This window comes from Protomyctophum bolini (genome assembly GCF_963924005.1).
Source record: "Protomyctophum bolini genome assembly, chromosome: 1".
Lineage (NCBI taxonomy): Eukaryota > Metazoa > Chordata > Actinopteri > Myctophiformes > Myctophidae > Protomyctophum > Protomyctophum bolini.
Genome location: NC_137862.1, coordinates 41,512,764 through 41,539,939, shown reverse-complemented (window position 1 = coordinate 41,539,939; position 27,176 = coordinate 41,512,764). Strand labels below are relative to the sequence as shown.

At 41.9% G+C, this 27,176-nt stretch overlaps 1 protein-coding gene across 1 annotated transcript in view; it reads right to left on the bottom strand.

Moving 5' to 3' along the window:
* spon1a (spondin 1a) overlaps positions 1–4,222 on the bottom strand; it is a 101,380-nt gene extending 97,158 nt beyond the window's left edge. Inside the window, exons 1-2 of the mRNA XM_080759281.1 lie at positions 3,601–4,222; positions 2,739–2,845 (exon numbers count right to left, since the gene is read on the bottom strand). Of these exons, the coding sequence (XP_080615407.1) occupies positions 2,739–2,845; positions 3,601–3,838 (345 nt within the window). The 5' untranslated portion in view covers positions 3,839–4,222. The remainder of the gene's footprint in view (positions 1–2,738; positions 2,846–3,600) is intronic.
* Positions 4,223–27,176: the final 22,954 nt, after the last annotated feature.

Genomic DNA, 27,176 nt, shown 5'->3' with positions numbered 1-27,176 from the left:
CAAGGCCACTGTCTGGTATTAGGAGTGTAGGATGACCAGTATGAGAAATCATATGTATTATTAAAGAACACAAATAAATAAATAAACTAGAAAAGTGCACTCCTCAGAATGCAGGTCTCTGCCAGGCCGGGTTGCCCACCCAGGGCCCACACATTTGGAAGGCAGTTATAGCCAACTGGAATGGAATACGAAAAATCTGACTGATACATCTTGATCACAAGACTTCAGAGATGATGTGTAACTACAAACTGTAGGACTTGTAGCAGAAAGTGTGTTTTGAAGAAAAGATAGCAGGTGTCTACTGTCCGTCTATATGGGGAATTAAGAGTTATAGGTCAAAACACAAAGTGGGCTGTTATAGCGGCCGACCATGAGGCCGATCTAAAAGGTTGTGGTCAGAGGTTCTTCCTTGGGCTAATGGGAGTGTGCATGCACAGATTAATTAAAGATCTGTTGCCGCTCGGTTCAAATCCACAGTGGGGCATCCGGCTATGTGAACACAATTGGGGGAGTTCGGGGGAAGGAAGACGCACAGGGATTGTAACGACTAAATTGGGGAGAAAAAATGGGGTACAAAACAATCGGCTACACTAAAATAATACTAATTTAAATGTAAATGTACCGGTATGATATTTTGTATTTTAACAATATATAGAGGCAGAATAAATGTGCATTTGGCAGAGGTAGAGGTTTACTATAGGTTGTGTAGTTACTTTGCTATACTGGTGAGATATCCTCAGTAGATATCTCTAGGCCTAGATGAATGTATAATGTGAAATTGTTGGGAGTTACATGAAGGCAAGGTACACAGCCCACACCTCTCTACCACAGTTTAATTGGGCTCTGCTTCTTCTGAGCTGATACTATAACCTGCAGGATCATAATCAATTCTCTACTTGTCTATAATAAATTAGTTTTCTACTCGGTGGCAGCACGTGGCCATGAAATTTAACGATGGCAGTTATCTAGCAATTATGATTAAGAATGGACCGATCCTTACTCACTCTCTTCTTTCATACTTTCTCACTCTTACCCTCTCTATTGCTCTCCTTGCTGTGTATAGACGAGCTGGATTAAGCTGTGTAAATTGGGAACCAGCCATTTGCCGACTGTATGATTCCTTCATAATGTACTGTATGTACAGTACATGTATATCTGCATTGTGCATGCAGACGTCTGCAAATTTCACACACCATTGCTTTTTTTCACCGACTGGCAAAACACGGACCACAAGGAATATGTATGTTCCTCTCATAACCTGCTGCGTCTCCAACTCGCTCCAGTAAACACATACCGTAATAGCTACCTCGGGGTGTCTCGTAAATAAGCCCATTAGAGGAGGAGGATATATAGTCACACTTTCTGCAACAGCGTGCTGAAACAACTAAAATAATCTTAAATGTTATGGCCATGCAAGGGAAATCTATTCCCTCTCCGACTCTCAGAATAATGTGGTGGTGTTGCTATACTGTAGCCCAGTGCTTCCCAAACCTTTTCATGTCAAGGACCCCAAATTTACACTAATTAGCCTGCGGACCCCCATTTGAAAAGATAAGCCAGGGACCCCCATAAGAGAAGATTTTTACGGCTCTAGAAGTGATTCTCAACACGTTGAATTTCAAGGACCCCCCAGTTTGACATGGATTATTCTACGGACCCCCATTTAATGCAGGCATTTGTATCTCTGGAACCCCAATCTATATTGTAAAATCAATGTTATTTTAACTCTGAGAGTGTACAAATGGAACCACATTTTTCATATCAAGGTCCAATATTTAGTCAGCATTTGAGCCACGGAACACCATTTGATCATGACATTTAGCCTCTTTTGAGAGATGGATGTTAGGAGAGATAACAGGCTAAAGTTAATGAAAAAATAAAAATCACACCCATGTGAAGCGCTCTTATCATCGTACATCACCATGTAAAATAGTCACTATGCTAGATGCTATGATGTAGAATTCTCCATTCATTGTCAATGGGAATGTAATTTTGTGTAAGACAAAAATAGACACTAAGACGATTTGCTCAGACACTATGACGTAAAATTCTCCATTGTCAATGGGAATGTTATGTTTGTGTAGGATGAATATCTACACTAATAGTGGAATATATAGGAAGGGATATAGTGCCCCTCAAACATTCTCCTACATTCTCTTATTGTGTGTAAATTATATGCAGATGTTCACAATAGTTTGAACTCTTGAGAGTGTAAAATGAAACCAAATGGACCCAAGAGTTAAAGATCTAAAAGGTACATTTGGTTACCAACTCTCCATCATTTAGAGTTTTAGACCACCTGGAACCTTTAAGGACCACTGGTGGTGGTCCCTGGACCACTGGCTGAAAACCACTGACAGATGATGGCTTTGCCTCTTCCAGGGCATTTGCATTTCTTTCAACCTAGTAATTGCTACAGTAAATGCTGTATTCGTGGGCTGGAAAGGGCAGTTGTTTTTATGGGCAAAAGGGTAGGGATGTCTATGTGTGCACGTCCCTGAACTGCTGTATAGGTTGCCACATCGCAGATGCTCGCCAGTTTGAAATTAATTATACTATAGTATCCATATTAAAATCTGCATTCAAAACTAAAGTTGTCTTAATTAACAGCCAGCTGCCAGAGTGATCGATGGTGGAGGCAATTGTTGTTAATTATTTACGATGATAAAGTACACTCATAATAGAAAAAAAAAACGACTATGCAAATTACTTCCCGTCACATTTCATATAATGCTCACCTGGAAATTTCCAGCATAGTCCTCATCCTTGTCACCTAGCCCCCCTTCCTTCAAAGCAATAAGGGTGAACCCTCTGAAATAGGAGGGGCTGGATGCAAACACAGTCACTGGAGAGAGATATAAACAAGTCAGAGCATCAGCTATTAAGAGAAGCATTTAAAGCTGGACAGAATCACAAAGGCCACAGAGACAAAATGTTGGTGCATGCCGATTCCGTTAGCAACACCTCTAATCACAATTAATGCAGAACAAGTAGGCCTATATAGTCTAGTATTTTATTTAGTGCATGCATGGGTACAAGTTCCTATTATCTGTTGAAGAACTTTCACATTTAGCCTATACCTATATGGGAATTAAAGCTGGAACTTGAAAGCCAAAGTGTCATTTAATTTACACTATTTGACAGACATAGATCACAATTTAGAAAAGGACTGAAATTGCAGAGTTCTTTGGGAATCAATAAAAAGGAAAAGCTGACAGTCTGACAGAGTTGCCAACTTTGTAAGATTTTCAGCATTCTCACATTTATTTAACATATAGCCTAGGCTCTACACAGTATAGGCTATATATTGTTGTATGGGTCGAATAGGCCTACTGCACATTTTTGCTATTTTGAATCTACAACAAAATGTCAACATGTTTGATAGGCTATACCGGCGTTATATGATTGCTTAGCCATGCAGCGCACCATGACTTACTACTTAGTCAGAACAACTTAATGTAATTTAAGTAGACTTAATACGACTATAAGCAACCCATCAATAGAAGTGTGAAAAGTAACCAAGGCTTCATGATCATTTAGCCTACTCAATAAATGCACGCGTAAAATGCTGAGAAAGAAGCATTGGTATAGGCTACAAACCTCTGTAAGTGCTGCCTGGCTGATAGCTCTCCGGGTCCCCTTCAACTCGGAGGCGAAACTCCACGTTTCCCTCCTTCCGAGTGCCCTGAGCCCGCAAGATCCGACTGCAATAACCGTCCGACTTCCCGACCGTGTCGGGCTCCTCGGTGAAAGTTCCAAATGTGTTGCACGTTGCGGTGGAGATAAAACAGTGCAACAATAGTAGCACAATGCGCGAAGAAAGCAAAGCTCCTGTCATCGTGCACAGTCAGTGGTGGATAGGCTACTTTTAGTAGTTGATGCGAGGATATATAGCCGGGGAAACTATAGACGTTATAGGCTATAGCCTACGTTTCGCCCCCCAAAAACTTCACACATGAAACAAAACTTGCCAACCGGATACTTATAAGGAGCTGTCCTGCGCTCTGTGCCCCTCTGCTAAGAGGGCAGATCCATTCTGATGACAATGGAAAGCGACGTAGATGGACGGAGGATGGACGGAGGAGTATGATGTGATGTTCTGTGTGCACAGTCAGTGCACTCGCTCGCTCTCGCGGAGAGAAATGTTGATTTGACTGAAGCACGATAGCCTGCAAGCAACAAGAAGAAGAAGGGGGTCCGGCCGGGGGAATGAGCCGCGCGTTGTGCGGTGCGCGCAGGCGGCTGTCTCCAAGGCACCAGTGAGTTACAAGCCCGCTGCAAACTGAATGCCCTGAACCAACAGACAGAACAAAAAGCCACACATTCCTACCAATGACTGCTGTGCTAGAGCAACGCGTTTGACATTCTTGGACCACCGAACCCTTTCACTAGTGGGCCCTGTTCGTTCGTGTAGTGTTTATTCAGCCGCGGACACGCAGCTGTGCCCGTTTAGTAGACCGCACAGAGACAGATAGATGCACAGATAGCAATTAATAATGCATGCTAAACGGCTGTCGTCCCCCCGCAGACACTCTCTCTCTCCCCTCCCCTCCCTCTCTCTCTCTCTCTCTCTCTCTCTCTCTCTCTCTCCCTCTCTCTCTCTCTCATTGATTGTAGTAGTCTAGCCGTGGATTTAAAAAAATCTTAATGAATAACCAATAGGCCTATATCTGTTATCTGCAACTTGATGATGACGATGATGATGATGATGTAGTATTGATTTCGATGTTCCCCATGGATGGCATGGAACTATAGGCATGGATAATTAGGGGTTAACCTCAAACAAACTGCAACAGAAACTCTTTCAACTTTTTTTGTTTCATATATTTCTATGTTAGTAACAAGTCAACATATCCATCCCATTTGTGATAATTATCACATTTTGTGATGACGGCTATATGGCCCCTACTCTACTGGGATTTCTCAGTACTTTTGATAATCGTTAGTTTGTTGCTAACATATTTATGAAACCATTTTTTGTTGTTGAAGTTAACCTCTATAATGCCGATACTAAACCTATAGTCCTATAGACGATCTGCCCTGGTCGCAGCCATAGCCGAGGTGTAGTAGCCCTACCATTGCAGCTTGACACGACACTTCAGTATCGTTTGCCTATATTGCTGCATGTGTTTCTTGGGAGCATGCATGGCAAAGTTCTGCTAAATCCATGTCCCTTTGCTTTGTTGATCAAAATTTCTGTAACCTGATGAAAATTATTTTAGTAATCAATATTACTTTATTAGGCTACTAATTTGAAGAACCTTATGCAGCACATAACATAACCAGCATTTATTTGTCTTTCTGGTAGCCTACAGTATATTAAACATTAATGAATGTTTTTTTAATTCAAAACAATGGGCTGAGTTATCCAGCCAGCCTCATTCTCCTCCTATGCCGTTCCAACATGAGGAAGCTAAGAAGTTTGGAAAACCGAAACTGTGTCACTGCCCAAATATATTTTGAGGTGATGGAGATTTTGAGCCCACCTGAACATGTATGGGGATAGTTAGAAATGAAGTCCTATAAGATATTGCTTCCCACTGTCAAAGCATCATGGTGTACTGTTCACAGCATTCATAATCTCCATAGAGATGCACAGCAAAACCTGCAGAGTGAATTTAATTCTCTGAAAGAGTAAAAATGTAATCTTGTCCGTTCTCTCCTTTCCTGACACCTTCTATTCACTCTGTCACCGCTCAGGTTTTTTGAGGGCCCCTCCTATGCCCATGCAGCTTTGTGAGTCTGTGTGTACCCCGGCCCATAGCGATGATTTGATTGGCTCAGCAATGTGTTCAGGCTTGAGGTGCGTTGGTAAACTCCCTTGGCCTTTGTTCTTTAACTAAGAATAAAGGGTATGTTTTTTTGTGTGGCTTTCGCCTTTATTTTATATTTTTTTATGGAGGCACAGACAGTAGGCTGAGAGGAAATGGGGAGAGATATGGGGGGAAGACATGCAGTAAGGGCCGTCGGGACACTGTCAGACTGGATTACCAGCCAAGGTGCTTGGACCACTGAGCCATGGCCCAGGCCTACTAATTATACATTTACTTAAGTATTGGGTGGCGGTGGGCGGTGGTCGGTGGCTCAGGGGTAGAGTGGCCGGACGGGAACCAGAAGGTTGCCAGCTTGAACCCGGGCTCCCCCAGAGCCAGTGTCGAAGTGTCGCTGAGCAAGACACTGAATTGCTCCCGATGTACAGTTTGGTGCCTTGGATGGTTTCCTCTGTAATCGGTGTGTGAATGGGTGAATGTAATGCACAATCTATGTAAAGTGCCTTGGATGGTTTCCTCTGTAATCGGTGTGTGAATGGGTGAATGTAATGCACAATCTATGTAAAGTGCCTTGGATAAAGGCGCTATACCATTTACCATAAATTGTACTTAAGTACAATTTCGAGGTCTGTTTTTTACTTTACTTGAGTATTTCCAATTCTCTGTACTTTTACTTCAACTCTACATCCCAGGTCCAACATTTGTAGGCTACTTTTACTCTTACTTTACACTTCATTTATTTGAAAACTTTAGTTATACTAACTTACATTAGTTACAAACATTAACCAGTTCAACCCTAGTATTATACATTTCGGCCATTTGAAAATTGCCGATCTACATGCAGCTCACAATGCGTCGCAAAGATTTTGTACAAATTTTGAACTTAATTTTGATACAGATACTTTTGTACTTTTACATGAGTGCAACGTGACTTCTACTTGTACATCTACATTGCAGTATTTATACTTTTATACTTTTACTTGATTAAGTAAAAAATTTGAGTACTTTTTCCACCACTGCCTAAAACCCACATGCGTACTTTGCAGGTCGCACGTACACCTACACAGTAGCATGGGTGAAATTATTTTGTACAAGCTTCCGGACTGTAGTTGTTGATTAAAAAAATTAAATAAAAGAGTTAAGAACTTACGCTACTTTTTCACTTCTCCAATAACTTATAATATAAGAAACATATTATTTACCCGCTTCGCAGTTCTGTATCGTCAAAAAGCTTATAGGGCTTTTTCAGAAACAAAACAAAAATCCAAAGAATGCATGCTGAATGCTGATATTTGCCAACTTCCTTCCCTCTGTATCATACCTCCTGCAGAATTTGTGTTAATAATGTTGTTAATAGCAACACTTGTTATAAGGCCTTTGATTATGTGCAAAATAAATCACATCAATTTGTACAATCATCATGCTGCACCACCCACAGCTGGGACATGATTGAATTATTTACAGCTGAACAAGTGTTTGTGCAAATAATTATAGCACATTAATTCCATCCAGGAGATTGGAACTCCTTGTGCACTCTTAGATTTATCTCTCGACCACATATTGGATTTATAGCTGTATTACAATGACCAATGACAAAGCTGTCTAACATTAGCTAGTATTTGTACAGGCAACATTAAAGGTAAACGTAAGTCGAGGGCTGGCCGTTTTTAGACGAATGATGATGTGTCAAGTGAGATGGATAGACTGTATATGCACAGAAGCCAGTTGGGAAGGGAATGGAGAAGAAGTCAAATACGATTACTTGTTAGTGTTAGGGTAGACGGCCACTTTATTGCTTTTTCAAGATTCCCTCTCCAATTTATTCTCCCGTTGACCGGCACCGCTACAAGGCCTTTGTGCATAAGCATCATCGTGCACAGAAACAGTAATCAAAGTAGTCAGGATGCCATACCCTCTCTCCAATGACATCATGTGAACATGTGCTCTCTGGATGTGGTGGTATCAGCACGCGAGGTTGTTGCCGGCGGTCTAGACACCCGCTGTGTGTTTTCCTCCATGGTGACGCCTGCACGGTCCCATGGCCGCTTATGAAGTGGTGTCAGTGGTCTCAGCTGCATCAAGGAGATCAGCTAATGACAGGGCTTACTTTAGTCTGGAGCACTGAAGAAGAAGAAGGAAAAAAAAGTAGTATAGGCAAATACAGATTTTTAAGCCCACTCCCTTTTTGCAAGGCCATCAATGGACTTTAGTCATCCGGAATGTAGTCCAGACCAAACCACAATGGTTATATACAGTGAAATATATAGTCTACACAGTATGGAATCGAACCTGGTTCACCAACTCACCAGTCCGGCAAGCAACGCTGAGGAGCAAGTTACAGCTGGGCCACTTCTGTGGGGACACTCACTCACTAGTCCTACCCCACCGGTTCGTCCTCACGCATGGCCAGTTGGCCACACTGTGAGCCAGAGGCGAGAGGAGAGGTGCACTGCCCTTCACTGTGAGCCAGAGGCGAGGTGCACTGCCCTTCACACTGTGAGCCAGAGGCGAGAGGAGAGGTGCACTGCCCTTCACTGTGAGCCAGAGGCGAGAGGAGAGGTGCACTGCCCTTCACTGTGAGCCAGAGCCGAGAGGAGAGGTGCACTGCCCTTCACTGTGAGCCAGAGGCGAGAGGAGAGGTGCACTGCCCTTCCGACACCAAATGTAGCGATCTGAGCTGGGATTGAACCCTGATCGCCAACTCATCGCGTCACCAGTCCGGCACACAACAGGCAATGCCAATTAAGGGAGTAATTTCTTTATATAGATAGATAGATAGATAGATAGATAGATAGATAGATAGATATAATGTCCAATGCATGTGCATTATGAGTGTTTATGTGTGTGATCATCATGACCTGCTGCTATTCAGTAGTTTGCATTTAAAATGCCCTTCCATCTGTGCAAAATTGAACCGCAGGCCAACAGAGGTTATCCCTTATCTATTTATCTATCCATGTCTCTCCCCATTTCGGAATGTCTTTACTCTTTCAGAAGCCTTTGAAAAACCCCAAGGCTTTGTTGTTGTTTTCTGGGAGGAATAGAGGTCATGAGAGAAAATCAAATTAGACTCTCATTTGATCACGACGGAGCAGGAGAGCTCGCTCATTAAACAGCCGAGCCCCCCCCCCCCCCCCCGCTTGCCAAGTCATTAAGGCCATATTTACCGTCCACTATAGTGGAGGACCCGAGCAGAGCCGCCACATTTCCACATGATTTAGAGGGGAGCACCAGACAGTTAGAAGACACAAAGAGGAAGGCAGAGGAGAAATGGTGACTCCCGACATATACTGTACAGTATTCTAGCTTTAGTCTTTACGCTATTTGGACCAGTAGAATTCATGTTCATTCTTTGCTTTAAAAAACCCCATCTCTGATGCTATCATGGTGATAACACAAAAGTTAGGACACAAGTCGCAATAATGTTTAAGCTGTTGTAGAACCACTTAAGCGGTCTGACCTTGTCTTGCACCAATAGCCCTGTACTGTATACGTATATATAATGTCCTGATTCTTCTTCTTTTTTTCTTTTGCCACTATGGGCCGTTCCTTAGAGTCAGCACGGTTAAAATGCCTTTATTTCCACCGTGACTTCATGCACTCAGACCTCCCTCTAGCGCTTTGGAGGTAATGCGTTTACTTTTGATGTCTGTCTTGAAAGCCTGAATGAAATGTATGCTGTGTGGGAGGTTGGCTGTCGTACGGGGCCCATCAGAAGTGATTACAGTCAGCCAGGCGGTGACGTGATCGCCAGGTGCCGGGGCCTGCTGAAGCATCACTCATTGGGTCCTGCTTTCACCTCTCACGAGGGACTTCATGAGGCCGTATCCAAATGGATTTGAGAAAATCACATACTCCATCAGAAGCTATTAAGCTTCTGTCAGTGACGAAAGACTACTTCAGCCAAAGTTGGCAATGGAGGCACAAGAATAGAGCACCGAAGTGTGTCAATATCGGTAGAGGGAGCTAAGTTTATGTACTTTTTTATTTGCATTGTAATCCCCATAGGGGGATTTTAGATCGCCTCATAAGAACTGTGTTTGAAAAATAACAAATCATCCTGGCCGTTTCACTCATATGGATATGAAGAATCAACTGACAGAGAAAACATTATTGTTACTTATGCAGAATTAGTACATTTTCGCTAGAAACAGAATACATGAAATTATTGAAATATGACTGGCAATGCCCCGACAATTTTGTTTGCAGAGACAGTTTGTTTATTTTTGGACCACATTTCTTATATGAGACGATTTTCACACTGTCAGTAAGTCACAGCAAGAGGGTGTAGAAACTAAACACACACACTGACATGCACGCACGCATGCACGTACGCGCGCACACACACTAAACAGAAAACAACAAGTTTCAATGATGAAAACAATATGTTTTGTGCTCAGATATATTGGACTGCAGTATTTATTCCCAAGACAGTGCAACAACTTTCCACGGGTCGAGCAGAGCTGGACTTATCTGAACAACAGACACTGATAAGGCTGTTCTTAGACCTGAAGTAAGACTTATCTGAACAACAGACACTGATAAAGCTGTGCTTAGACCTGAAGTAAGAACAACAGACACTGATAAGGCTGTGCTTAGACCTGAAGTAAGCCGCTATTATATAAGATATCTCACTGCACACTCGCCTAGATAGAATACGACAGTATTAAGACAGGAATCAATACAGAGACTGATAGCCATGAGGGACTGCATGGTAGCCTGTGTGTGTGTGTGTGTGTGTGTGTGTGTGTGTGTGTGTGTGTGTGTGTGTGTGTGTGTGTGTGTGTGTGTGCACCACTGCAAGTGTGTGTCAGTAGTACTTCTTATCAATATAATTTCTAAAAAAGGAGATTGTTTAAATGAGAGGAAAGTCAACGATGAGATTTCCTTTCGTGGGTGTAATGTGCTAACTGAGCAGCCCTATCAGGCAAGGCAAGTGTATTTTTATAGCACATTTCAACAACAAGGCAATTCAAAGTAACCTGACTCCGCCAGATGGCGGCAGCAGTGAGTTCCTCCTCCTGCTCCCATCTGGTCTCTCTTTGGCAGAGACGATCGATGCACTTCGATCAAATGCTGATCGGCTAGAGGTGGGATCAACGCGAGACTGGTGACGTATTGTAGCTGTGCCACAGCGCAAATGTAAACACAACCTAACATATTTTTTCTAGGAGTTTGTTAGATATGATGCATAAAAACTGAACTCTGCTTCTACACTATTCTGACTGTGGGGACATAAAGCTGACGCTGCTGACCTGTCCAGATGACCGTCAGGATGGTTCATAATGTATAGCAAAAGATCGGAAATGTATTTTGGCTTTTATAGAGCTAGCGTTTTTATGATGAATTCCTGTTCTGTTCTTTGGCTAAGTGTATATTTGTACGTCTCTAAATGTTTTGATGAATTGCGTAATGCGTAATGCGTAATGCTTTATGGGGTCGTCCACTCACAGTTAAGTCTTTGTATTGAGTTGTGCTTGAAATGCACTGTAATTTTGCAAACTGTTACATATTTCAATCAATCAATCAAAGCAGCAGTGGTATTTTCAGAGGGAACCAGAGTAAAAATGAGAACTGGAGTGATTATGATCTATTCCACGTTCTTAATTGGTATTAGTAAGGACTTGAAGCAGCATACTGAATTAACTTTAGCTGTCTGATCAACTTTTAGGGAGACCTGCAAAGACAGAGTTACAGTAGTAAAGTCTATTGAAGATGAATGCAAGTTCTTATATTGACTCAAAACACTGTGAAAATGTGAATTATGTTATAGCCTACTTGTGCCATTTTTTCCGGTTCACATGCACACAAAAAATCCTCAGTTTTAAAATCTATTCAGAATGTCATCCATTTCAACATCAATATGCACTGACCATTGTTGAGCCGCCCAGGTTAATATAGGTTAATAGAAACAATATAGGTTTAGGTTATAGATGTGCCGTACTGCAAGCTTAGAATTCACTTAAAATTGGAACAGTCACTTGAAGATCGGCTGAATAAAGCGTGCAGTGTCCAATAATGTTATTGTCTGCAGTGTTGCTGTATTGTGTGTACGGAACAATAAACAACTGTTATTGTTATGTAAAGGGCTCATGCCATTGATCCAGGACCCTGCTGTCCATCAGTGCATGTGTGCATCGGTGCATGTATGAGGTGTTTAAGTCATTTAAATATAGCCTACAGCTACTATCATCACGTACACATACTGCCAGCTATAGAGCTAATATTTCTTTAGTGATCATTTCTCCATTTTTCATAATGGATCATCTCTCTAGGTCGTCCTGAGACGAGCCTTCCATCATCAAAGTCAAAGTCATTTGTTGGTGAAAGTCAGTCGTTGGTGCATGCTTTGCGCTCCTACATCTTTCTTGAGTACATCCACATGATGTTAGTAAGGGACGTCCTCGTGACCAGTGCCCATGTGTTGGTTCCCAGTACATCCACATGATGTTAGTAAGGGACGTCCTCGTGACCAGTGCCCATGTGTTGGTTCCCAGTACATCCACATGATGTTAGTAAGGGACGTCCTCGTGACCAGTGCCCATGTGTTGGTTCCCACAGCACCAGTTTGCTTGCTGGCAGCTCCTGGTGTTTTTGGCAGTGTCCTGCAAGTCTCATTCTCTTGGCTGTTATTTTGTCGCTCATCACCCTGAATATTCCAGCACACAGATTCTCATTGGTAACATGTGTACTCTTGCTAATGTTGAGCACTACACGTAACATTCAAGCACCCGTCTAGAGCCTTCTGCAGAGTTGGCTTCAGGGTCCAGCATTCACTGCCATATAGGAGAACAGATTCTACCGTCGCATTGAAGAAGCTGAGTTTGATTTGTCGGGGGAGGTTGGAGTTCCAAACTGGCCATGCCATTCAGGGCCCTCCATGCAAGTGCCTTCCTCACTTTTAGATCTTGCTCTGTTGAGTTGACCCATGAGCCCAGGTACTTGAAGTCATTGACTTCCTTCAGAGCAGTGCCTCCTGAGGTGGATGTCTAAGCTAATGACGGTCAGATAATGGCTATTAATGACTAATGGGACGTAGCAGTGGTGGCCAGTGGCGCCACAGATAGAAAACCCATTCATTTTTCAGATTTCCGAAAAAATATTTATATAAATGAGTTTAAGCCTGCATGTAACGAAGCCATCCAGGCTGCTTGGTGAATCATGACCATAAAACATTTGATTCTGTGTCAAAACAATATTTGAAGATGTGGCATAATTACTTTTACTAAAGTCTTCTTTCACTTCTTCCACCACTGCTGTTTGGCGTGGAGTAAATGTCACATTATCATAATTTGTAATGTGTATTGTGTACCATCATCAGGTCCTTGACATTCTCTGACATCCACTGGCATACCATTATAACTGACATATGGCCTAAACAGGCCTTTAAATGTGCTGCCTTTTGGCAACATGTGTCGGTCTGAATACAAAATGGCCCATCCACATGAAGATATAGATCATTGAATCTCAAACGTTTTAATTTCAAGGAATCCCATAACTTTGAGAGTGTACAAATGGCACCAAATGGATTTTGTACACTCTCATAGTTACAGACCTATAATGGGCTATGTGGAACCCCTTTGCAGCACACACAAGCATGCACGCACGCACACAATCTCTTCTAATTATTTGTTTTTATTTAAAGACTTAAATACTTTTTGAAACGTCTATGGGAAAAATGAATGTGGAATTATTTCCTGGTGCCCTTGTCGTTCTGAAAGGGGGCGGGACTGCGACGCTCTATTACAAGTCGAAGATGCTGATGCAGTCCTGATGCACATAGTTCCTTGTTTATGGGGGACATAATTTTGTTTTACCAGCCATTTCAAAGAGGCTCTGACCTTTCCTAGAGCTCAGCACTCCACTTGCTGCTGACCTTTAGCTAGGAAAGTGCATATGTCGGCTGAAGACACATCACTTCTCCAATGTCATGCCTGGAGGCGCAGTCATCTACAGGCATCCCACTTTATTGCCACTCAAGCCCATATTAAACACTCACAAAACAACGCCTGACACAATGAGGTCATGTCAGACAAAAGTGAGAGACATATATGCTTTGTGCAGTTTTCTTCGGACTAATCAAAGTCGCTTTTGTTCTTCTCCACACAAACACTTACTGTAGCCCCCCCCCCCCCCCCCCCCCCCCCCCCCACAAAAAAAGAATGATGAATTTATAAAGTATTGCAATCCAATTCAAGTGATACATTTGTTCAGTTATTGTTTATTTAGTTTTATTATGGTGATTTTTGCCGCTCCCCTCTGAATTCTTTGACCAAAACGATTGCCTGCCGCCACAATCCTGTGGAGCAGTTTGATTTGAGTGCAGTCACTTAAGGCCAGTCCACACACCATGCAACACCTTGCAACTCATTATCCACAATGGCAGTTGCAAGGATTTGCATAGGTGTGGACTGGCCTTTAGACATATATTAATTTGTTCAACAGCAATAAAATCAAAGAGTTGCCAGATGAATGACAAGTCATCTAATAACACTTTCCCTCCATCTCTCCACGAGAAAACACATTTAGTTTATCTACTCTGATTTGAACTGCATTTGAACTGAGAGAATTTGAGCACAAATATAATTGTATATAACACACTGTTCACGTCACGTCAATCTGTAGTCTGTTATTTCCTGATAAGAACGAGGCTATGGAAAGAAAGATTCAGATATGTCACGTTGACCTTAGCTCTGCACCGAGAGCCAAACTGGAGCCAAAGGTTTGATGGAATGCATCTGTCATGCAGTGACAGCCAGGTGGACAAGTGCATTAAATTGTATTGTTGAATGATTGCGACCTTTGCCAACTTACCGTAATCGGTTCAGGAGAATAAAATAAAACATGCATTGCATGGTGTTTTCTGATCTATAGTCTTTTTGAATGTGCACAGTACTGTATTTGTATTGTGGTATCTAAAAAGTCACAGTACATTTTTGATTGGGCATATGGGCTGTCGGCGTGAGACTGTCAATTAGTGACAACCTGTCAAACGCCTGACAGTTTTGCAATGACAGCCCATATACCACACACTATTCTGTGCTCTTCAGTACCTCTATACAAATTATATATAGTTGTTATGGAAATCAATATAATGTTCATCCGGGTGAATGTATATCTTAGAAGTTTATTCAGAAGACCAGCAACAAGCAAACAACATCTCTCAGTCTAGCAGGCCTAGCCTGCATCCTTTACATTCTCTCTCAGTTCCATGTCTCTCTCGTGGTCTTCCTCCCAACCGTCCCTCGAGCTTCTCCCTAGGTCCTCCCTTATACCCCAATAGCAGGTCCACAGATAAACATGACCATCACAAAGGTACAATACAATGGTTGTCTTGGCTGTCGCCCCCTAACCTGACGCTGCCAGATGAGGGCGGTATTGCGGAAACATATTCCCCAACACAACACTCATCTGGGATCTCTGACGGAGTTGAGCCCTGAGTCAGATCTGCTTCGTACCGAACCAATCAGCGTGAGCTAAAGGCGGGATGCGGATGTGACGGTATATAGACACGTCGATATGATTGGTTGTGTTTGCACGCCCACACGGTGATAGACAGACGCTCCCATCCAATCATCTACCATGTATCTTGAAAAAAAGGAACAGCTCCATCATCGAATTTGCTTCCGCGATCCCAGATCCAAATAAGCTGTGAAACAAATTTGTGTAGCAAGCTTTTTGGATCTGGCAGCGTCAGGTTAGTCGCCCCCCTCCTGAGACAGGAACTACCTAGTGATACCCATTCAGGCCCAGCAGGGTCTCATAACAAACAATAGGTGTGACATAGACTTTTACATACAACTTGATTGAATTGAGACAGGCATTCAGGCCAAGGTGTCGTTGCTCACAGACACGACCAGACAGACTAGCATGGAACCATATACTATATAGATTTGAGTCTTCATATTTCCCACAACATAGTGTACACATCAAAAGAGAAGAGATCAGAAAATAGTGTGTGATACTGTGTGTATTCTTTGAATTATAACTGAAGTGATTTATTTGACAATGTTCTCAGTGACTCAAAAAGTATTGTTTAGTCATAAACTTATGTCCACCTGGCTCTCAGTGACTACAATGCATTCCATCAATCTTCTGGCTCCAGTTTACCTCCAGTACCTAAAATGCGTTCTGTGAGCCCTCCTTGTTCATATACTCCTTGATAGCAGAACGCTGCATGAAAAGTATTCTGACTGGTAACGGGAGGCTGCTGGCTATACTGTATATTGTATGCACTCCTACACCAGCATGCCTATCAGAGCATGCGAGGGCCACAGACCAGAGTGGTGGGGTTTTCTGCACTGCACTCCATAACATTTATGTCCTCCCCAGGATTCAAACCCAGTCTCCAGTCCTGCTAGACGGAATGCCTCCTTGTCCAGAGCAGATATTGCACTTTGAGATTAAAGCAATACAACTTGAAGTTGTAGTAATCATCCGTATAGCCTGGAAACAAAACCCACCGAATCTGCCACAGCTAAAAAAGAATGCCCTGCATGGGCAGGAGTGTTGTTTAGATTTTGTTGCAGTAGATTTAGAATGTAGTTTTAGTCATAGTCTCTTGAATAGTTTTCATTTAGCCAAATGTTGTACAAGAATACATATTTAGCCCCATGCTCGAATGCCCCTGCCCCCCTGTCAAAAAGAGCTAAAATCCCTAAAACAAAAGAAAGCGGCTATGTTTAATAACTAAAACATGAACCTTGGTTGAAAAAAAAACTAAAGTTGTCCTTTAATGAGACGTAGCTTGCGGAGTTAGTTCTTTCAGACATACTCGAGGGGGTTCATGCCATGCACAAAGGTGCATACTGTTGCGCCATCCTGTGAGAGGGTTATCTAATAGTCCAATAAACAGGCTGTACACTTAAAATCATGGATTCACACGATCTGGCATTTATTGATTGCCCATAATTATCTCAAATTGAATGGTCATGTGATATACATATGAACAGCAAAGACACATATGAAAGCAGATACGACCTGTATACATCACGAATCAGATTCGATCATATCAGTCCGCAGATCGAAGGGCCCCTCGAAGCACAGTCCCGACGCGTGTCGTTCCCGGAGAATTCTGACGTGTCACACTTTTTCCCAACACTATATAGAAAATCGCCCTGTCACTCTGTGACCTTGCTTGGGCACAGCTCAGCTGCACACTCTCTTAAAGTAATAGTAACTGCTTAAGGGTCTACTTTCTCCCATCAATACTATACTCAAGGGGTTAACATGCTGCATTACTATGTGGGCGTATAAGTGTGTGCAAGTCCCACACTTCATTCGCCGATGTGGCAGTCAGCTGACCAATTTGGCGGGCTACTTAAGCTCACTAGACTGCATGCTCTTCCTGCCTTCCTCTGCACATGGTTCCTGGTTGTTATGTGATGTTTTCTCCCACCACCACCCCAGCACCACCGGTGGTGGGCTCTGCTATTTATGCTCCCCATGGGGGGGTTTATTGTATATCTATCTCCCTGCTCTTAATGTTTTATGTTGGTGCTTAATCGTGCCGAGCAGGGAGAAATCCAGAGAGCACATTCTGTAATAAATATTGGTAAATCTTTTGTGATTTGTGAGTTCTCTGACTGAAGTCTAGTTTTAGTCGAATAAATATCATAAGATTTAAGACTAAAATGTATTTTGGCAGGCATTTGTATGATGCCGTCATGACTCATGACTGATTTTACACTTGCTGAAAATAGCCGATCTACAAGCTTGCTTGTAGATCTGCTATTTTCAGCGTGCAATCAAGTGTAAAATGACTTATACTGGAGCTCTTGTACACTAGTCCCTTCCTAACATTTTAGTCTAGTTTTTATTTGTTCACGACATTGTCAGTATAATTATTTAGTCTTAGTTTTAGTCATCATAGCTTAGTTTTAATTTAGTTTCCATTTACAGTAGTTTTCGTCAGTGAAAAAAGGTAGTCGACGAACATTTGTTATTGTCTTAGTTTTAGTTGACGAAATCAACACTGCTGGGCAGTGACATTAGTCTGGCCATGCCGGGGTTAAATCTCTCAATAGAAGAGGAGAGAGACGACCTTCAACCACTGCAGATGTGCATGTTATATTGTATTACTATTAATATAATATTGAAGTATATAAGCTTTGTGTCAGTCCTGTTTCCGTTGAATTTAAACGATATACTGTAAATATCACTAGAATGTAACTTAGTGAATTTGATGCAGAAACTGTATTTGTAACGTTTCGAGCCAGTAAGCTCTTTCTCCTCAAGGACTTCGTTACAGGGGTGTTGTTTATCCTTCATTATCCTCTTTGCGTCTACCCAAGCAGCAGCTTTCAGGGACGTGCAGAGAATGTTAAGGAGCCCTAAAAGGGCAATTTTAGAAAGAAATGAAAAAAACATCGCACTGCTATGCGTTGAGAGCTTGTAGATCAGCTGTTTTTGGTTCCGCGACCCCACAAATTATTTTAACGCAAAATGCTTAGTTCAAGTACAGGATAGTTCAGAAAAAGAAATGATCCTGAATGCTGCCTTTGGGTATGGCATGGAAAGGAAAGGGGAGCATTTGCATTTCTTTCAAATGTTCTTTTAAATGTTGCATTCATGGTCTGGAGAGGTCTGTTTTTTACAGATGGGTATAAAGGGCAGGGGCTGAAGCCCCCTTTGATATCCATGTGTTCACGTGCCTGGCTATATTCATATACGCCCTGAGACGGAAGCGATCTCCTTGTGATGTGCTCGGACCAACCACGGCATCTCACAGAACTCACAGATTCTTGGAGCAGCTATTTCCTTACCATATGCGGTGATGGCACCCATCAGGGTGCTCTGGGCGGTAGTGGAGTATACTGTGCAAGGCTCTCTCTGATCTTCTCTGAGAACTTGAAATGAGGTGGTGCAGGCGCCACTTCTTTGCCACAGTCTGTGAATTGTCCAAGTCAGACCCAGCACCCCTTGAAGATGTTCAGCCTCCACACTGATTCCGCGTTTACCAGCATGGGCATTTAAGAACTCTACCTTTGTTTGCAGAAGTGGCCTCTCAAAGGGTGCCCTTTGAGAGAGTCGAGGGATTTGCATGTCTTAATGACTGTTGTTAGGGCGTTCCACAATTTGGTGGCATAGGAGCGAAATGAATTTAGTCCCTTGTTAGTGCCGAATCTGGGTTGCACATGGTTTGTTGAACTCTGGTGTTGTGGGTGTGGACTTCGTTGACATTAAGGAAGTATTTAGACAGGTACATGGGTACCTTGGTGGTGTATCGAATCTTGTGGACCAAACCCATTGCAAGATGCTGTAGGCCTACTCTGTCAATCAACGTCTAAGCTAAGTTTAGACCGCTAAAAAACCCTTTCTTTTCTAGACCATTTCTAGACGGACGTCTAATAGACGACTATTGCTCAGTGGGATGTGATCATTCATCCTTGAGTGTGTGTGTGTGTGTGTGTGTGTGTGTGTGTGTGTGTGTGTGTGTGTGTGTGTGTGTGTGTGTGTGTGTGTGTGTGTGTGTGTGCTGAAGTATCAGCAGCTAGTGCAGACCATCTCACAGCTAGGCTACAGATGTAAACTTTTAGTTTTTATCTTTGGCAGCCTAGGGCATGTGCATAAGTTGGTTGTGAGGGGATTACAAATGTCCGGCCTTTCCAAAAGAAGAGCCAAGCAGTTAGCGAGGTATTGCTCAGTTTCAGCCATTATAGGAAGCCGCTCAATTTGGAGGAGGCGTTGTTTCCTTTATCCATGATTTATGTCTGCTGCCCTGTGTCCGACATGTCAGCTGTACTGTATATATGTAACCATGCTTTGCCGTCCATGCACGTTGTAACTGGCTGCTCTCCCACTGTGTGTGTGTGTGTGTGTGTGTGTGTGTGTGTGTGTGTGTGTGTGTGTGTGTGTGTGTGTGTGTGTGTGTGTGTGTGTGTGGAAAGCTTCACTCTTTGAGCTCACCTGAGTAATATGCGTATAATAATGCAGGGAGTTAATGTAGAGAAACCGACAGGAAGCATATCGTGAAACTGTGTGGTAACCAAGTTAAAATATCGTATTTGAAGCATGGTTTATACTTTATTCTGTCATGTTTTTTTTGTTTTTTTTATTCTGTCATGTTGATGAGTAACAAACTGAGAGGGGAACATTTTCTTGACCACTTGGACCTACTATCTTCGTGTAACAAATAACTGTCACTGCACGAACTATAGAAGCTTGCAAAGTGTTTTTGTTTGTTTGTTTTGTTTATTTTTATTTTTGCAGATGCATGGCTTGCCGGATTGGTAGAACGGCTACATTTTCGATTTTCTTTTTACGAGAATAGATTATTCAACACATTTTGGCAAATCCCGGTATGCCGAAAACAGGAATGCAAGTGTTACTTTATTTTCTTCTCCCCCCACCTCTTGCTCTTGGTCTTGTCTCCACCATAAAATGTCATGGTGAAGATCAGCTTCAGTGTTGAGAACTGTCTGCCGTGTAAAGAGTGGAAAGGGGCGTTGGAAGCCAAATGATTTCTTGTGTCTTAGTGAAGTGTCTTTGAAATGGGCTGACTGCTGACTAGAACAGTATCCCTGGAGGCCCAGAGAGTTCCATTAATCACACACACATACTGTATAGCCTGCATACACGCAGCACATTATAGCTTGACACACGCACGCACGCACGCACGCACGCACGCACGCACGCACGCACGCACGCACGCACGCACGCACGCACGCACGCACGCACGCACGCACGCACGCACGCACGCACGCACGCACACACACACACACACACACACACACACACACACACACACACACAGGAGAGGAGGAGAGAAATTAAAAATAGGAGGAACAAGGAGGAAATGACCCAAGCTTTGGAGAATAAGCTTTATGATACAGAAGACAAATAACATATTGTAGGATACATGGCAGAAATTGCATTAAAGTATGTCTGTTGTTGTCAGATGTTGTTGTTCATGTTTCTGATTATATTTCCTTATTTATTTAATATTTATACTATTGTCATACTTCCTTATTTGCATTGATTGTCTTATTTTTTGTATTTACTTTGCATATTTTACACACTGATGTAGTGGGTTTGTGGTGAGTTTGAGATGGGGAAGAGCCTTAGGGCTCCATCTTATGCCATGCTTTATCCTCAAGTAATAAACATTTTCCGAGAATTACACATTTAGGAGCTTCCACTATGCATAAACGTTATCTTGCGGCCACACAACCCACTATTAATTTTGCAGACTCCTATATTTGCGGGTGGAGGTGTGTCTGTAGGCGTGTTGATGCACTTTCCCTATATTTGCTATCTTATGCACACAGGTTTAGGACAATGGAAAGTGCCTCTTCAAACCACCCATAATGCGAATTCTGTTTGATAAAAGACTGCGCTCCTTAATGGAGCTGCCTTGGCTTGAGTCTGTTGCACAACATTCACAGCTCAGAGGTCTCGTTCAGTCTTAATTCTCCACAAATCTCTGTGATTGGAATAATACTATAATCAGCAGAGTGTCAATTCCTTGAGTTTATTGTGTTTAATTGTCCAGTCAAAGAAGTTATTAGATTTGTACGAGTGAGGCTGTGTTGGAACTACTGGACACAAAACAACCCGGCCTCTGTATCAAATATAAATAGGCTATATTTCAAGGCAGCAATGTGTGTCGCTCTTCCATGGCCATGGGCCATAGTGTAAATCACTGGGCATAATGTTAAATTAATGATGGATCTCTTAAAGGTTCATGTTTTGTTTTGTTTACATAACAGCTTCCAAATGTCTTTAAATATTGTATTTGAAACTGAAAGATGATCAAATAAACTAAACCAAACTAAAAGGCAATGGCAGGTGGCACGGTGATTGGTTTAATCATTGTAACGCCCAAACCACACCTATGCACAATGTAAGGGGTAATGGAGGTGTTTTCGGGACTTAGGCTGTGGCACAAGATAACACATTTTACGGGGCCACACCTCTCACACAATACTAAATCCCCAAATTAAGGAAAAGGGGCCCCTGCCGCAAGATGGAGCTCTTTAGTGTAATATGTCCTTATTGTTTGTTTCGTGCATTGCATTGTTCTTGCTGTATGCTGTGCCTTGAGGACCCCCTTGAAAACGAGTTTCTGCAACTGTATTATCCTCCTTTTTTCTCCAATGTTCCCTCTCCGTATCACATCGTCCCATGATGTCCATCCCTGCCCTCTCCTCCACCCCTCACAGCTTTAGAACTATGATGAATGGCTGCGTTCTGTGTTGTCTGCCTAGGGAGGTGTTCATGGGTAAATATTTCAGGGCCCTACGGCCACTGTGAGGCATTACCGTCTGCTAGCTTGGTGCCCAGGGAACATAATATAGCATGATTAGCCAAGCATGGAACCATTGCTCCGTTATGGGCCAATTGTGACTGATAACTGTGATACAGGTAGATGTGAGTTATGGGCATAGGCGGACTTTGAACCTGACGCCAGGGGGTGCGACTGCTTGGCTAGTGCCTCCCGCGCGCACGCTTTGCGTGCGCGCGCTATTTTTTTAACCTTTATTTTATTATTTTAGCGTTTTTACAATGCCCTAACCCCTAAAAATGAGTTATTTAGGTAGTACAGCAGCTCACACACATACACACATGCACTACAGCCGTACAGCGAGGCATCATATCATGATAAGAGAGATGATTATAAACTACAGTCAGAAGCCATAAGTTAAGTTTGGAAAGTTTTGCCAGGGGGTGCAGTGCACCCCCTGCACCCCCTTTAAATCCGCCCATGGTTATGGGCTTAGTGCTATAGCCAGCATGCAGCATGGAATATCAAATATGCATGGATGGTCATGTCCACGCTATTAGCAAAGTATATTGGGGGCACTTCCCATACAATGTACAGTGCGTGCTACACTATGCAGTAGCAAACTGTTTTAACTGCCAAGCAGGAGTCATGAACAGTTACAAGAGGTAATGTTCATTTGAAGTACGCAGCCCTTAAACTAGTGATATATTTATCATCATAGACCTGCCATTGGCTATATGTCTACATGATCACTATTATGCCAGCATTTAGGTGTAAATCCATTTATGTGCTGGTTTCTGTAAATATGAGCAGTAATACGTACACTTGTAAATAAGCTTACTAAGTAATTAGCTTATAACTGGTGTTGCTGTTATTGCGCAGACAATGCTTCAATTCACAATGTGTCAGGTGTTCAGGTTACGATCAGCAATTTGAGGTGTAATCAATCTGATGTCAGAGGCACTTGCCTGTCGTCGTTTTTGCAACAAACGTTGAACCTGTTTGCATTTGTGGCGCCCTCTATGGATGATGAGGATGTATGATGTGGTGGAGATGCGTCATATGGTCATTGGTCATGACCCAAGGAATCCAGGGAAAGAGATTTTTTTATTTTACGACCTACGCTTCAAGAGTTATAAGGCGAAATGTAAAGTGGGCTGTTATAACCATGGGCCGACCGATGTAATTATTTATTACATTAATTTTAATAATTATTATGAACCTCCCCTCCAAGTGTTGCTATAACCTGAGAGAAACATACTTGAATGTGAGTTTTGGCATAAGTCGATGGGAAATTCTAATTTACTAATGAATTTAATTAACAGCATTAAATTTGTTAAATTGAAAAAAGGGCCCCATTAAGACCTCCATAATATAATGGTCAATGCCTGTGCCTGTGTTAGTGTGTCAGTGCCAGTGGTAGTGGCAGTGATTAGCAGCGACAGTGTTTCAGACAGACATGCAGACATTCATTCATTCATTCAATATAATATAATAATAATGATGTTAATAATAATTATCTTTCTCCTTCCCTCCAACTCTCCCTCCTCTTCGTCCCCCCTCTTCGTCCCTCTCCCTAAAATTGGGTATGATAAACTGGAATGCTGCATGTATAAAATTCCGATATCAGCCCACACACGTGATCTTATACAGTCGATAGACTCGAGCACCACAACTCTAAACTACATAGCCTACTGTCCTTGGTCGAGGACTGCCAAGAGAATAGCTAACAGCAGTTTTTTTTATTATAATCTTTTTGATAATTATTTTAATTCATCTTATATTTTCTAACAAGACAAACAAATGTAAATCACCAATGCACGTAGGTGGCCATACACAGGGACGGCTAAAACAATGAAACAATGACAATAATAAAAGGGAGAAAAAAACTGTAAAACAAAAACAAAATCGATATTTATATATAAATATACTGTAACTCGTAAAACTCACGAGTCAGCAAAATATAATAGGATTTTTTTTGTTTTAAAAATAAAGAAAGAAAACTAAGTTAAAGTTAACATGTGACATGCTAACATACGAAGACAATTCATGAATTTAAATGGGTTTTTAAAATAATGTCCTGTACCATAATAGGACAGAGCCTGTTTGTGTTTACATGCAACTTAACATATTTCCTGCATATAGCCTATAGTTATTGTACACTACTAAAACTTCCGCAAACCCCTTGGAACCAGGGGATGAGCGAGTGACGTCACGTCAGGACCTTTAAAGTGTCAAATGGAAAAGAAATCAAGACAATTGCCAGTTGCTTTAAGTAGTATAGGCTAGAGCTAGACTCAGTAAAACGTTCTGATTTTAACTACTTTAATGTAGGAGAACAAAAATAGATTAAAGGGGCCGGCCTGCAAAACATTAGGTAGTAACAGTGTTGATTTCGTCGACTAAATCTAAGATGAAAAATATTCGTCGACTACCTTTTCCTACTGACGGAAACTAAATGGGAACTAAGCTATGATGACTATACCAAGACTAAATATCCTGACAATTTCGTCAACAAATAAAAACTAGACTAAAAAAAGGGACTAGTGGACAAAATATCCAGTATAAGTCATTTTACAAATGGTTGCATGCTGAAAATAGCTGCTCTACAACGTCATTGTGAGCTTGTAGATCGGCTATTTTCAGCAAGTGTAAAGGCCCGCCAAAATACATTTTAGTCAAAATCAGACAAAATCAACTGTAGATTTAGTCGACAAACATCTTATGATATTTAGTCGACTAAAACTATTAACACTAACACATTCCAGGTGACTAAAATGTGACCAAAACCAAATTAAGTTTCATTCTAGGACTAAAATAAAACAGAAATGTGCAAAAACACTGGGTATAGTCACAAAACGTACAGTTGAGCGCCTCTAGTGGCTGTTATATGAAGAACAACATAATGTGTGGCTGGATGGACGGACACAATTTACCTGTGTAAATTAAATACAATGGAAATAATACACTGGGCATTAAATGGCATTTTAACTAAAATCTCTCTCTCTCTCTTTTGGAAAATTGTCTGTGTGATGATCACTTTGGGCATAATTAAATCCATGGCCATTCTCCATCTGACCTTATAGGCCAAGAATGAAAAAGAGGCTCATAGAGCCTCTCTTTCTTGATGTAACCGAGACAGACGGAGTGAGATATAATGAGTCCTGCAGGGGGTTTATTCATGTAGTGATATATAAAGAACATGGCTCAGCACTAGCCCAACTCCCTGGAGCGGATAAAGGGAGATGGTTTGGTTTCTTTTTTCTCCCTGCATGGTCTTAGCATGGAAAAGAGTGTGGCTGTATTCATTGCCCAGTCAACTATAAGACAGACCAGCCTATAGCAGCCTTCAGGGCAGCAGACTATTGTGTATTTTAACGGCTTGGTGGTGGAGCTTGCAGATCATAATGGGTTTTATATTTATATTTTATATATATTTCCTTGCATAAATAAATAAATCTATACAACCAAATTGGACCACTCAACTGGTCATCTGGCCCCCCTGCTATTCATTTCAATGGAAGTTGCTCAGTGGTGTTTTGAAGCACCCGGAAGAACGCTGTACTAACGCAAATTTTGGTTGGCAAAATTAATGCGGAAGTGCAAACGAGCACAGGGTTTCCTCGTGCTAAATTCAGGGGCCCGGCCGCCTGCAGTTCCATGCAGCTTTCACAACTATATCTCGCAGCTTCAACATTGGCAAGCTTTTCTGGGGGCTTGGGCTAGCTGGACTGAGTTAACTGGGAGACACAGACAGCACACATTCTGATAGTATTAGCCTTGGGCTAGCAATCCCCTCTTTTGTTGTTTTTATACATCAGTAACCCTCAGTAACCCTTAGCTTGTGCTACGGCAAGGGAATAAATCTCGGGCTCAGTGTGTTTGGCTAGTAACTTAAACATTGTCTCCTCGCCTCGTCCTTATAGCTATCCCGCATCGTTACAGTATATTGTAAATTCTACTCCTTAGTTTTCTTGTCACAGTCCAATTTCCAACCACATGCTACAGTACTTTTTAAATGGTATCAGCTAGCATGTGTTTACATGGAGCTTCTTATAAAACGAATAACTCCTGAACATTAGCCTGATCCACCATGGACAAAAACTGTCCCATTCCAAACATAATTTCATCCTGTTTGAAAGGGGCAGTGCTATAAACCTTTCTATGGCACAAACCATGAAAATGTGCCATGTGTTTACTTGTGTGCTGCAGCGGATGCCACACTAGTTAGAGACTAACCACAACACCCTAGTTTGTATAAGACAACGTCATGGGTAATGGAAGATGAAATCTTCAAAGTGTGACCAGGTTTTGATTTGTAAAACAAAAAAACAAAAAAACACAGGTAGGCCTAGAGGACATTTTCTTAACCACTTAAGCTTTGACAAACTGTAATAACAAAAATAGCCAATCTATAAGCTCACAAGCTCATAACAATTTTGTTGCTATATTTGAATTAAAGAAAACATGTTTTTGACCAGTTAGGATACATAATTATTTTTTCCTAAAATAGGGATGAAAGTTATACTGTAAAGATTCATTTCAGTAGGCCTATATGTGTAACGAATACTCTCACTTCCAGCCATGTTGTTGGATCTGAGTAGTTGCTCATATATATATTTAGTCCCCATATATGTGGATATCCGACTAGGACGTTGGGCTATATGGCTATGTCTAGTATGACAATCCCTATATTTTGCCCGAGCCGACCTATACTACTCTGGTACTGACATCAGATAGATGTGGTAGAACCATATATGGATAGATTTAACTGGTTTAGTCATCGTGACAAGCATAGTTGGAGAATATATAACAAGGGTCGGCTTCAGGGAGAAGGCAAAGGTCGAAGCATCCTGGTTTAAGTTCTAATCGGACACCACTGCGGGGGTCCTAACCCAAGTAATCAGCAATAGAGCCTTGAGCTATTTTATAATAAAGGCCTATATATATTTTTGCAACATCAACTGGTTACTCTGCACTTGCTCCTTTGAATCGTGATATTAAAAAATGCATACAGTCTACATTTCCCAATACATGCCCAATGTGAAATACTCCTTTTATTAGATGTACTCATACCCAGTCAGCTCCATGTGTATCACATTTTGCTTTTCACCGCCATCACCACAGCTCTCGTACTTTCTGTTCCATTGCACATTATTGCAGTTTCCATGAACATTTAT